The following is a 13,019-nucleotide window of genomic DNA, read 5'->3' as shown; positions in this document are numbered from 1 at the left end:
CTTTTAGGGGGTGGACCAGTTGCAGAACTGATTTCCTGTAACTAGGAATTCACAAGACCCCATCCCATGCACGTATACACTGTTCTTTGCTGCTCCATTGGAATTAATGCATCTGTCTTTATATTATATTAGCCAATGCGGATTTATTTTCCAATGTCCATGACATAGTTTTAGCATTTACTCTACTATTAAAATCTTAGATGCTTTTCTTACAGAGTATAAAAAATTAAGAAAATGTACTGCTTTTGTGAGTAAAGGAAATAACAAACCCTTGCGCCCCACGGAGTGAGCAACGATTGCAGTTTGTTTCTTGGAAGAAGACTGCCCATTGTAAAATTTGTCCTGGGTAAACATTGAAAAACATTGGGCAGTGCAAACAGTTATGGTGGCTGAGTTTTCCATCAATTCAAAAAAAAGCAACAATCACTCTTTCATGTGTTTCTAAGTCACTGTTGTTTCTTTACATTCAAAACTGTAGATGTTTTGAAAGGGAGTAAAAGGCACAATTTCTTGTAAAGCTAAATAGATCACTAGTTACTTTCAGTTGGAGAGTTCAGGTTTAATGGAATATCTCCTTGGAGACCCACAGAGGATAGATAGGAAGCCATATTTTCAGATGGAATATAAAGAGCTGAACTTTCAGGTAGGTTTACAATGTTGCTCCCAAAGCCTGCTTCACGCTCAATGGGAAACTGCTGGGTGCATTCAAGAATGACATCTTTCCCTAGGAATGCAGACAGAAAATGGAAAACATGGTGACCAGCAGGCAAACTACTGGTCTTTATTAACTAAGCGCTGGATCCTAGGAAGTGCTGAACTCCAATAGGAATTGAAGGAGTTCAGGACTTTGCCAGAAGTGCTTGGAAACTTTCAGGATTGGAATTGGGACAGTCCAAAAGCCCATTAAAGTCAGTGAGAGTCTTTCCATTGGCTTCAGCTGACTGTGGATCATACTTCAATAGCTGAGATGTGTGGGAATAAGGAAATGGAAAAAGGCAAATGGCCTGAGGCCTTTGAGGACTAGGTAAGAGCAGCTGCTCTTCCCCACTTATACAAGTGCTTTCAGCCTTTTTCCACCACTGCCGCTGGAGGCACCCACCAGTTCCAATTTCTCCCTTATTTCACCCCTACTATCCTCATGCTGCTACTTGTATAATAGGGACCTTGCAAAGAAGAGACTCGAATCACCAGGCCTTACCAGTACAGACAGGCATGTTTCATGCAACATCACCTACAGTGCCAAGGAATTCTGTCTTCAATACTTCTGTTTTTTAATGAATTTGTTGCTCATGGAAGCTCCTTGGCTGAGACTAAAGTCATTGGTCTATACACAACAGCTTTGATACATGGTGGGGGACACTACCAGAAAGCTGGAAGGCTCTGTTTAGAGCAAGGAAACAGATGGTTTTAAAACACGCTAGCTAACGTATGCCAATTAACATATTTCACATACCACTGGGCACCTAGCATGGTCTCATGGCTGACCAGCTAATACATTTTTAAAACCCTGTCTACTCTAGGTCCTAAGTGGTGTTTTAAACACATTTCAAAAACCTCTTTCTACTTTAGACAGAGCGTAAGGCCTTGTTTACATGGGGAAGATTTTTCAATATAACATAAGGTGTGAATTTAAACCAATATCGTTATACTGGTATAGCCGCTCTATGTGGACACCGATTCTGTTCGAAGAGTGCCTTTATTTTGATTTAACTTATGATATTAGGGAAGGAATTTAAACTACATTAAAAAAAAACACCACTCTAATTCCAGAATATGAGTGTCCGCATGAGGGGGTTATACTGGTATAATTATATCAATATACTTTCCTAGGCAGACAAGACCAATGGTACAGCACAGACAGCAGTAATGCAAGCATCGTGACACTGCTGAACCAATGTGACTCAACTGTAGTCTGAGAAGACCACAGGGGTAAAACAGAACTTAATTTCCATACTCAGTCAGATGTTGGCCTCTCTGCTGAGAGTGCTAACAAGGGTTTAAATGAGTGGTATTTATTTTAAAAATAGGGACATATCTCTAGTAGATCAAGAGGACGAAGGAGATTGAGACTATCAACATTTCACCTCGGTCACCACATAGCAATTAGATGGCAATGAACAATCAAAAGGAGACTGGCTACATTCTGACAGACACCACAGTGTTATTGTCGCCTTGTTAGTTCCAGGATGCTAGAGGGACAAGATGGGTTATATCTTTTCTTTGACCAAACTCTGTTGGTGAGAGAGACAAGCTTACACAGAGCTATTCTTTAGTTAGTCCAATAAAAGACATTAGCTCACCCATCTCCTCTCACCATAGATTTTAGCAGGAATAGATAGAGGTTAGTCATATTTAAATCTTGGCACATCTCCAATACAGCCTGCTCCATATGGAAGCTATCTTAAACAGTTTCTCTTGAAAAGATCATTGAGTAACAATCACTAAACTGAAACACAAAAGGTGCACTACTACAATAAGCCTGTGGTCTGCTAAAGGATCAGTATTGGACATTTCATCTAGCCATTTAAAATGCTTAACCATTAGTTAATTACTGAATTCCCATTCCTTTGTTTGCATGAACAGTTATTGCTGGTACCTGAGCAGGTGGTGTTAAAGTGAGGATTTAACACTTTGGGAGACAGCTCATTTACATTCTTCTCCAGATCCACTGTGAGTTGCTGCATCTTGATGCAAAAATACAAACTACAATGTACAATTATACAAAGACAGGGAGATGGTTAGAACTAGGCTGTTTGTGAAGATCAGTGCTTTATTCATATAGCAAATGATAACACATAGAATTTATCATCACTGTCCTCCTAGTCCATTGGGCTGGCCTCTGTTCTAGTAAGCAAAATTATGAACACAAGAGGAATTGTTAGTAAATTGCCATGCTCCAGTCTACGTAAATCTTAGGTTATCTCAGGTTTGGCTTCCACACCTGGAGAGCTACCCAGCACCAAATATGAGATGTCCTGGAGGAAGCTTTAAATAAAAAAAATTACCTGTGGTTGCTTTCTCTCTCCTCTGCCTCTCTATTCCATGTGGAACATGGGGCCAACCTGTGATTGCTGCTTACAGCCAATTGGGATGGGAAGGTGGGATTACTTTGCCCAATCCCACTCTTTTCAGGCTAACTTTGGAAGGTGAAAAATGAGGGGTTAAAATTCCTGTGCAACCAAGCATGACTAGCTGGGTTCATAGAGCCAGCAGCTATGATAACAGGAATCTTTCTCATACCATCTAATTAAGGGTCCTTATCGAAAGCCAAATATAACATGCCATCAAACAGAGGTTTTTCAAATTTCTAACCAAAAAAACCCAAACAATTCTAGGAGTCCTCTCACATTTTCTAAGTTGCAAGGCTGGAAGGTGCCAAGAGAAGAGTTAAAGTTGTTGTTGGAGGCCTAACTTTGAATTTCTTCTCTTTTGGAGCTATCCTGTGAGGTGAATAATGCCCTGTCAACTCCTCCTGACTTCACTGCTCAGCAGCCCACAGAACAGTAGATCGGGGGGGGGGGGGGGGGGGGGCTGATGTATCCCAAGACCCCGTCTATGTGCTTGAAGGTACTTTGATTAGATTTTGTACTTACTTGCACTGTCACTCTGGCATAAAACTGGTCATATGATTACATGCTTTTTTGTATGCTCAGAGCGTCACCCTAGGAGGCTGCCTGAGATACTGGAAAATCCTGTTGAGCTGAAGGATTGAATTACTAAGGAGACAGCCTTCTTCTGCAACCTAGGAGTATCTGTTGGCGTTTGCTCTTATACAGAGTCCTCCATTTTGAAAGCAAGCTCCCACTCCTGTTGAGCCTTTGCATTATCAACTGGGCCTTCAGAGGCTCTATTTCCCTCCTGACAGCCAGGGGAAAAAAGTTTACCTCAGAAAATGGCCAATTATGAAAGAAAAAACAAAAGCCAGCCAACAACACTGATGTTATAATGATGGAATATTGCCGCCTTAGCAGCACTGACACAGAGGAGCGAAATCCTGCCTCTGGCTCTCTGAGGAGACAAAACAACCTGACCTGCAACTCTGCAGATAAAACTTGTCTGGAAGGTGATACTGTAGCTCTGAAATGCTGCCCGTGGTCTCAAGTAGGAGAAGAAACCCCAGTAGTGAAACCTCCTCTGACTGTTACATTTCTACCTGTGTGTAATATTACTTTAGTGATATTATCCCCAGTGTCAAATTCCAGTATCCCCCTGCCTAATCACATTCCCCCACAGTTTCAACTGTATATATACTCTTCATTTTCTTTCCAAAATGGTTGTGTTACATGGCTGTGTGCTTTTAAACAATGGCATTATTACACCCCAGGGAGGGTGCCATTTCATACACATATTTTCTAAAGCACTTTCACACACATGGCACTCTATGCATTTGAGATATTATTTTTCTTCCTTTTAGAATATGTTGTACTTAAATCAGTTTTCCAAACTAAAAGTTAATTAACAGTGGGTGAAGAGTCAACTTAAAGACTGGTACTTGGGCAGCTGGTTTCAACTGAAGACCACATAAAAGACAACTCAGATTCTAGCAAATTGCATTTTCATTATCCCAACCAGTCCTCCAAATAAGCTCGGGTTTCTTTTGAGTGGGAAATAGAGGTCCCAAGTCTAGTTTGGGTCACATGTGAAGAGTATTGGTGCTCTCAGTTTCATCCCTGATGAATGCTTACCCACTGTAAAATTCTCCTCCTGCTCCCCATAAAACAATTATTCATTCTTCACTAACGTACCAGCTCTGTTCATAAGAAATGCTGTTTCATATCTATAGTATTGTTTTCACACAGACACAAATACGCATCCCTTACCGGTGAAAAATTGGCTTCCATGTCAGTCAGATTCCACTCACTCACTGAAAGATTTGGATTAAAGACCTATTGGAAATGAGACATTTATTTTCCTGGTAGAAAGTAAAAGGATTCTATAATGGCTTTATGATTCATATTCTTTTGTGAAGGACTGTCTTAAGACTTTGTAGCAGGGCAAGATTTTCAGAAGAGGCCAGCATCCAGCTGCTCCCGATGTGACACTCAATTTAGGATGCTAAGCTTTTTTGAAAATCATGCCATTAATACTATGTTCTGATTCACCCAGAGAGAGAAGAAAGAAGTTGTATTATTAGCAGAAAAACTCCTACCAAGGAACAATAAGAAGAACAAACAATGATCACTGAATCTTTCCATTAAAGTCAAAGGAAGTCACAGGTTCTAGCACCTCTCAAGATTTGGCCCTGAGAAAATAAAGATGTCCTATTTTGATCTCCCATTCTTAATTATCCAAACATGTTTATTATAAGGATAAATATGAAGCAAGATCAACTCTTTTTTGACAAATATATTCTTTCCCTATATATGGAGCTATTTGAACACTGGAATAAAACATAAAATATACAAGGTATGGATGAAACCCTATTACCAATTTGCAATTTAAAATGTCCCAGGAGTCCCAGACAGGTGAAGACCTTGGTAGGGATAACGTGGCCTCAGCGGCACTTCTAAGAACTGGAGGAAAAGGTGAAGATTTAATGGGTCCAGACATAATCTGGATGAGGCGGGACCATATAGGATGCAGAACACTATGAAAAATATTAACTGGACCACTAAAGAATAGTATTAAAACTATTTCATGTAAGAGTGAGAATGTTAAAACTATTTTAGATCTTATGACCTTGTCTTAGCCAAATGGATTGTGTTGTGTGATCCTGGGGTATAAGACCTAAGTATATTTGCCTTCACAAGAAATGAAAATGCTTGACAAAGTCTGAAGCTGCTCAAACTTACTGTTACGAGAATACTCTACAGAGGAGACATCTGTATATACATAGATAGTTAATAGATAAGATGCCAGTAGATGGTGCACAAGAATATGCTACGTTGTTCACAGTTTTTCTAGGAGCAATCAAAGTGATTGTCACACTCAAAAGTGTGCTCTTAACACTCACATCCAAAATGCTGGCAGGTTCCAGATTATATTGCTGGCTCCTCAGCAGCAGCTGCAGGCCTTCTAAACTCAAATCAGTGCCATCCATTGGGTCAGAAATTTCTGTTCTGAAGAAAGAGAAAAGGAAAATGTGTCATCGTTATGAAATAGACACATTTATATAGAAAATACAATTTATTAACTTCCCAAGGTAAAGCATATGCCCAAATTTTACCTGGCAACCCTACAGGCCATACTCAGCCCTAGGTTATACCAGCTTTTATGGACTAACCCCAGGAGCATGACCCACCAGAATGGGGAGAAGACTATTGTGATACTAAGCAGTGGAGCCTGCTGTATGCCTTCTAAGGGGCCCATGTGTCTGGGAATATATTAATTGGTCACATCTTCTCCGTGGCTCCCAAAGACTGGGCTCCTATTGAGTCTCTGGCAGAATTAAATTTACCCTCCCTGGAGGAAATTCTGAGGGAGGAGCAGGTGGTTATACCTCTCTCCCCTCCTCCCCTTCCCCCCGGATGGATCCCCTCTAGATCTGAAGTCGGAACATTGCACACCTTTCTATACCAGGCTCAGTTAATCTGATCCAAGAAGCTTTAACTCCTGTGATTAAATGGCATTTAGAGAAAGAGCCCATTATAGAAAGAGTTTTACAAGCTAACAGAAGAGTGACTCCCTGCTAGGGAGGGAATCGTAAAAAGCAGCCAAAATCAGGGACTGCTTCACTCCACACCTGCCCTCCTAGCTTCTCTTTCCCTGCCCCATCCTCCCTTCTCTTTCCCTTTAGCTGATCCCCCTTCTAATTATCCTCTCCCTCCAAAAAAATCATGTCATTTACATGACATTGGCCACCATCACATTGTTCACTCTGCTAGTGTCTTCTACTCCTTCCCCCACCACGTGTGCCTGTCTTGTCTGTTTAGATTGTAAGCTCTTCAGGGCAGAGATCATCTGTGTTTGAACATGGCCTACCAGAATGGAGCCCCATTCTCGGTCAGCTCTCAGGCACCAATAAACACGATTTGTAAGAACAGTAATACAGCTGATGAATTATTATGAACCCTTATGCAAAAGTTTTGTAGAATACTATAGGGTTTAAAATCAACAGGGTTCTAGAGAAACCACTCTACAAACCTACAACGTGTAAAAGAAAATGAGTTCTTTTTATAGACATTTGTAATTATCCCATAGAATTCTACAGCAGAGATTTGATTTTCTATTAAATTCTATAAAATTGTGTTCCCTCCACCATTTTCTCTTAAATTCTATCAGACTTTTCCATAAGAGACCATACAGAAAGGTCCAAGTTTGCAGCCACTCCTGCCCTGTCAGCAGGCGCCATAAACGAGATTTCCATGGGTGCCACCATAAACAGATGCCCGAACCCTTATATGGTCACTTTTGAAAAAAATTGCCTGAATTATTAGTTTGTGTCAGTGTGCTCATGTGTATATCATAGAAAAGGGAAGACAAATAGGCTGCAATATAGTCTAATTAGAGGGAAAATGAACCAAACAGATTACAAGAGGGAACAAAGTTCCAGTAGCTAGTTGAAATAAGGGGACATAGCAAGAAAGCACATAGGCCAAATGGCATAATTAGGTTAGGTACACATTTTGTGGCAGGCAAAAAATATTGAGAGGAACAATAGGATAGTTCTGTCTCTAAAATGTCTCCACTGTACATTGTATCTAAATTGTAGAGTAGACTCATGCATCATTAGGGTTTGAGGAGTGGAGTTATACTACAATCGTTACCGATATTTAAGAGGGTAAACATCTTCACTGAAAACATTCTGAACCAAATTCTAACCTTGATTTTATATTGGAGGCTAATGTAATCTCCAACAGCAGCCTTATCTGAGGGCTAATCGGGGACTATATATTAAGAGGAACTATGGAGTTAGCAGGATGTGTTAAAATGTGATCAATACAAGGACAGGGTGAGTGCCCTCAGATTTTATGTAGACCCTTGTTTGCAGCAGTGGGTCCAATTTCTCTCCCTGAGGCTCTACTGAAGTCAGCAAGTTACAACCGGGATTCACTTAACCTTCTCTCTTCCCCTTTCCCACGAGAGTTTTCATCCAGCCCAAGATGTGGTAAGAACTTCCTTCTCTGGGGCTGCCCAAGTCTTCTCAGATTCACTCAAAACCCCTATGCCTTTCTGTTCATTTCTTACTGCTCTGTCTACCATGTGGTGGTCAGATGCGTCAGGCAGGGCGGTTCTCCTTCTGCTGGTTGAACATGCTGTGTTTCCCGACAGCATCCTTGCTGCTGAGATTCAAGCCAGAGACCCTTACAGACAATATACAGCAGCTCTTTCAAGGGAGTTATGCAGGACATCCCCTCTGGCTGAGCCAGGAAGAGTTGTGCTAAAATGCCTTCTCAGCAGGATACCAGTCTCTGTGTATCTTACAGGTCCTAGTATATTTATCTGCAATGGCTCCAAGATTCTCAGTGATCCTTCAGAGTTCAGGAGCAGAACTGCATTCGCCTATACCAGGACCTCTTGGGTTCATTAGCACACAACTCTTTGTTTTCCACCCCCACTAACAATTTGGCTTGACACTTCATTGTTTCAAAATGTGTTTCAAAACCCAGTTATTTATAATGTAAAAACTACTTTTTGAGTAACAGTGCCTAGATTTTAATAATCTCTTCCAAACAAAGGATAAAAGACCAATGAATAAATCTTTGGTCCCTTGCATGACAGGCTTGAGCTTTAGTCAAAGATGGTCAGGAATTAAAACACTCAGTCTGCCTGAAGGCTTGTGGCTACCCACAAACACAGTCTGCGGCAAGAGTCAGTGGATGAAGTGATCTTCCCAAAAACATGTGGCCTGAGTGCATGGTATCCAAAGGAATAACCTGAATAATGACCTAGGGTTGGATCAGTTATTGACTTGTGAGCATTGACTTGTGTGCCAGAGCATGGAGAGATGTTCCCGGCCATCAGGAATGTGATAGATGAGGAGACGAAAGGTGTGCAAACTGAAGGGAGAAGAACCCACATGAGTTCACAGAGCTGGAGAAGGGAGGAAAAAAGAGGAAGACATAACTGGCAGCTCTTTGCTAATGAAACATTCTTCCCGTGATCTAAACCTGTGTCTGATGGAGGTTTCTTGTCATCTCTTATCAGCTATATTCCCTAGTATGACACAAGAGGATACAATGGGCACAGCATGCTGTGTGCAGCCAGCGCCATGTTCCACTGGTTTCAGCACTGTACGCTGGCCCTTAAGCCCTTTGCAGCATGGAACTTGCATCACTACAAATGTTATTAGCAGACAAGATGTTAGCCAGCCACAAGCCATTCTGTGTAATTGGTTTGCCACCTCCGAGGTACAAAAGAAACAGGACATCCGGGATAATCCTGAGCCCATCAAACTGGACAGCTGGCAGCATGTACTGAGCTGCCGTACAGTTCTCCCAGGATAAGCCTGGGAAAACCTGGACAGGTGGCAACCCTCATGTGCAATGCGGTTGAATGTGCATAGCTGCTGTCCTCCCCTCACCTGTCTAGAGGTGCCCTTCTGCCTCTTCTTTCGGGTTGCTGTGAACTTGCAGACTGGGGCGCCCCGCAGCTCCCTTTGCCTTCTAAAACAGACTGAACCATTGCAACTGGTAACACAGGGGGTTCAGCACAGGCAGTACAGCCAGGCAGAGAGACATCTGGCTCAGATGTGGCTTTCACTCCAGGGCTAACTGGTTCTTCCTTGATCAGCATGTGGCATTTTTCCCTGAATCAAAGAAAAGTTTTAGTACCACACTCACACATACGTGCACCAAGGGCTTTGCTATTCGCATGAATGGGAAGGGCAGCAGTGGCAAAGGGGCTGTTTCTGCTTTTGATCCAACTGCCATGCAGTGTTTATCCTCCACTGCGGCCAGCTGCACATATGAACTCTGTCTACACCCAAGTTTAATATTTTAATTTTGGGCCTACTGAAGTCAGTAGAAAGACTCCCATTGACTTCAGTGGGCTTCAGAATAAGGACTGGCTTTTCTCAGAGATTTTTCCTTCTTGTGCATGCACATGGCTCTTCTTATTTCCTCTGCCAGGAGAAAATGGGGTGGCCTCTTTTAATCAGCAAGAACTGTCAAAGGCACAACCACATGCAACATGTGCTGTGCCAGAAGGAAAACACCAACTGGGAAGTCTTAGATTTCAACTGTCAGATCAAGGGAAGGGCATTGACATTTCATTTAACCTCTCACACATGTGGGAAATACTACAGGGCATCCACCCTGGTGGTCCTGACCAGTGCTGCCACCCTGGTTATGCGACTCTTTCTGTGAGGCTGTGAGTTTTACATTTCAGTTCTATATCAGACACTAAGACCACACTGCTAAATGGATTAAAGGAATCCTGGAGTCTGCCGCGTTATTGATACTGTGTTAACCTCCCATCTGGAATGCTGCTGCTACTGGGTGTTACCTAGAAGCAAGTGTGATCAAGGCGCAGCACATTTCCTGGAGATGTAGGACCAGCTAGAAGGAATTCTTGGTTCAAGGTGCACAAGAGGGTCATTAACATCAGCGGGTCATTAATCTCCATGGAGTGTCCTGCATTAAGGTTGTTATTAATTATAATTATTATTGTTATTATAGTTGAAAATAGGAATATTGGGCCACATTTTCTGCTGGCATAATTCCATTCACTTCAACAGAGTTATGCCAGAGGTGAATATGTCCCATCAGGTATTTTACATATGCAGAGAAGGTGGCATCCACATGGTACATATATTTATCATACTCTTTGGACCACTTCACCTGCACTCTGCCCATATCCTCAGCACTCAATCTAACATTCCAACTCCCTGGGAAACTTCAAACAATAGCCCTGTTTCTTTAAATTAACCTGCCAGAGAAATATTTCCCTCTTCTCCTCCCTACTGCGTAACTTCCTCCAATCTAACCCCTGTCTGAGGCCCAGGATGTGGGCAAGATTCAGACACAGCCCAAAGACAGGTTTTCTATGAGTAAAAGTGGCCCTGTTCATTATCTTGCGGCCCTGCAAGGTTAGAAATGGAGATCTAGGTTTTCGAAACTGACTAAAGGATTGAGACACCCATTCTCATTAAAATTCCCACTAGGTCATCCAAATCCCATAGCTGCCTTGAAAGTCTCAGACAGAAACGTTATCCTATTGGGAATGGAAGATTTCCCCTTTTCCAGTGGGACCAGCCTTCAATTCTAGCCCTTAAAGGATATAAGCCACTAGACTTTCAAATAGTGACATTTTTATGAGTAAAAAACTGCTATGTGCCATTTTTAGAAGTTTTTTATAAACCCTGCACAGCTGGACTCAAAGTAACTAAGGCGACTAGCTCTATAGGTAAAGGGATACAAAAATGAACACTAACAAAAGTGATTAGGACTCCACAACTTGCTGCTGTAACACATCTGGCACGTATGACACGTGACGGGGTGGGATGTTACAAAGGATTCATCAGCACAAATGTGGGATCGTCTGCAGAACTCACGAATGGCGAGCACCCATCAAAAGCTCATTCTAATAAAATCTTTACCATGCACCACACCATCATGTATTCATTATATCTCTGCCTTGTTATGAGACTTCTCTACAAAAGAGCTGTCCCTATATACGTAGATAGTTTATTAATAAAGTGCCAATAGATAGCACTCAAGAATAAGCAGCATAGTTATATACTGAAAACTGGTTTTAGGGAGCAGATCTTACCTGGAGCACTTAACATGCTTCTAACTAATTTTAGAGATAAGACAGTTCAATCAGCAAGCATAGATCTTTTCTAGAGAGTATCTGCCTTGTCTATAAGCTAGAGAGATTGATTATAGAGCTTTCACCATTCCATTCAGTTTGCATGGACATAATTATAGCTTATAATTTCGTCACTGTAATATAAAGCCTCTGAATGTCTAAAATGGACAATAGGAAGAGAGAAGCTACATAGTCTAACTCTGAAATATCTCTATGTATTTGAATGTTGTAACTTTCTGGAAGCTTTGCACATTGACCTAAAATTTGTATAGCACTTATGGCAGTCTTCTCTATTTTCTGGTTATAAGGACGATGTTCAGTTTAGTTCTTCCTCATTTAGTTCTTCCTCATCAAAACCAAATAGAAGCTCTCGCTTTCTTTTTCTCTCTGTCTCAAAATAAAACAAAAAAATCCAGATCTCTTGCCCTCTGATTAAGACTGAGACTTCCATTTTCTTGAGGAGAAAGTATCAGTAAAATGTTCTGGATAACTTTTCAAGGAAGTGTGTGGTAGCTCCCAGCACAAAACCTATGACTGATTATTGCAATCTGTGTGCATGCAGAGTCACAACCTGTTTTTTAAAATTACCTACACATGGAAAGTTGCAAAGCAGATAAAACACACAGCTACTCTGTAAATATGTGAGGAATGTAGTATTGACTGAGGTGCACATGCCATAGTAGAATTAGACCTACACAATATTCTGATGTAGTTATTTGCATCCTGGCACAGATCTCTAAGGGTGTCTCTATCTTTTGAGCGAGGTGTGTAGTTCTCAGCTCAAGGAGACATACCCACTCTAGCTTTCATGGAGCTAGTGTGCTAAAAAGAGAATGCAGCCGCAGTGGTAAGAGGGGCTAGCCACTCGAGTATATGTCTAGTGTCCTGGATGGGTCACACTGCCATGGCTAGACTATTTTTAACACACTACTTAGCGTGGGTATATCTCCCTGAGCTAGGAATTACACCCACAGCCCAAAGTACAGACACACCCTTAGTTACAACCGCATCTGCTCTAACCCCTCAGACAGAGACCAACACCTACAAAATCTCCACCAAGCATTCTCAAAACTACAATACCCGCACAAGGAAATAAGGAAACAGATCAACAGAGCCAGACGTGTACCCAGAAACCTCCTACTGCAAGACAAACCCAAGAAAGAAACCAACAGGACTCCACTGGCCATCACATACAGCCCCCAGCTAAAACCCTCCAATGCATCATCAAGGATCTACAACCCATCCTGGACAATGATCCCACATTTTCACAGGCCTTGGGTGGCAAACCAGTCCTTGCCCACAGACAACCTGCCAACCTGAAACATATT

The 13,019-nt window shown here is 41.8% G+C and overlaps 1 protein-coding gene across 1 annotated transcript in view; it reads right to left on the bottom strand.

Annotated features, from left to right (window-relative positions):
* Nucleotides 1–210: 210 nt before the first annotated feature.
* HSF4 (heat shock transcription factor 4) overlaps nucleotides 211–13,019 on the bottom strand; it is a 34,050-nt gene continuing 21,241 nt past the window's right edge. The window contains exons 9-13 of the mRNA XM_030581430.1: nucleotides 9,464–9,688; nucleotides 5,954–6,059; nucleotides 4,821–4,886; nucleotides 2,597–2,684; nucleotides 211–724 (exon numbers count right to left, since the gene is read on the bottom strand). Of these exons, the coding sequence (XP_030437290.1) occupies nucleotides 531–724; nucleotides 2,597–2,684; nucleotides 4,821–4,886; nucleotides 5,954–6,059; nucleotides 9,464–9,688 (679 nt within the window). The 3' untranslated portion in view covers nucleotides 211–530. The remainder of the gene's footprint in view (nucleotides 725–2,596; nucleotides 2,685–4,820; nucleotides 4,887–5,953; nucleotides 6,060–9,463; nucleotides 9,689–13,019) is intronic.

This window comes from Gopherus evgoodei, chromosome 12, assembly GCF_007399415.2.
Source record: "Gopherus evgoodei ecotype Sinaloan lineage chromosome 12, rGopEvg1_v1.p, whole genome shotgun sequence".
Lineage (NCBI taxonomy): Eukaryota > Metazoa > Chordata > Testudines > Testudinidae > Gopherus > Gopherus evgoodei.
Note: the sequence above shows the minus strand (reverse complement) of the source record. Positions and strands in the feature narration are given on the sequence as shown.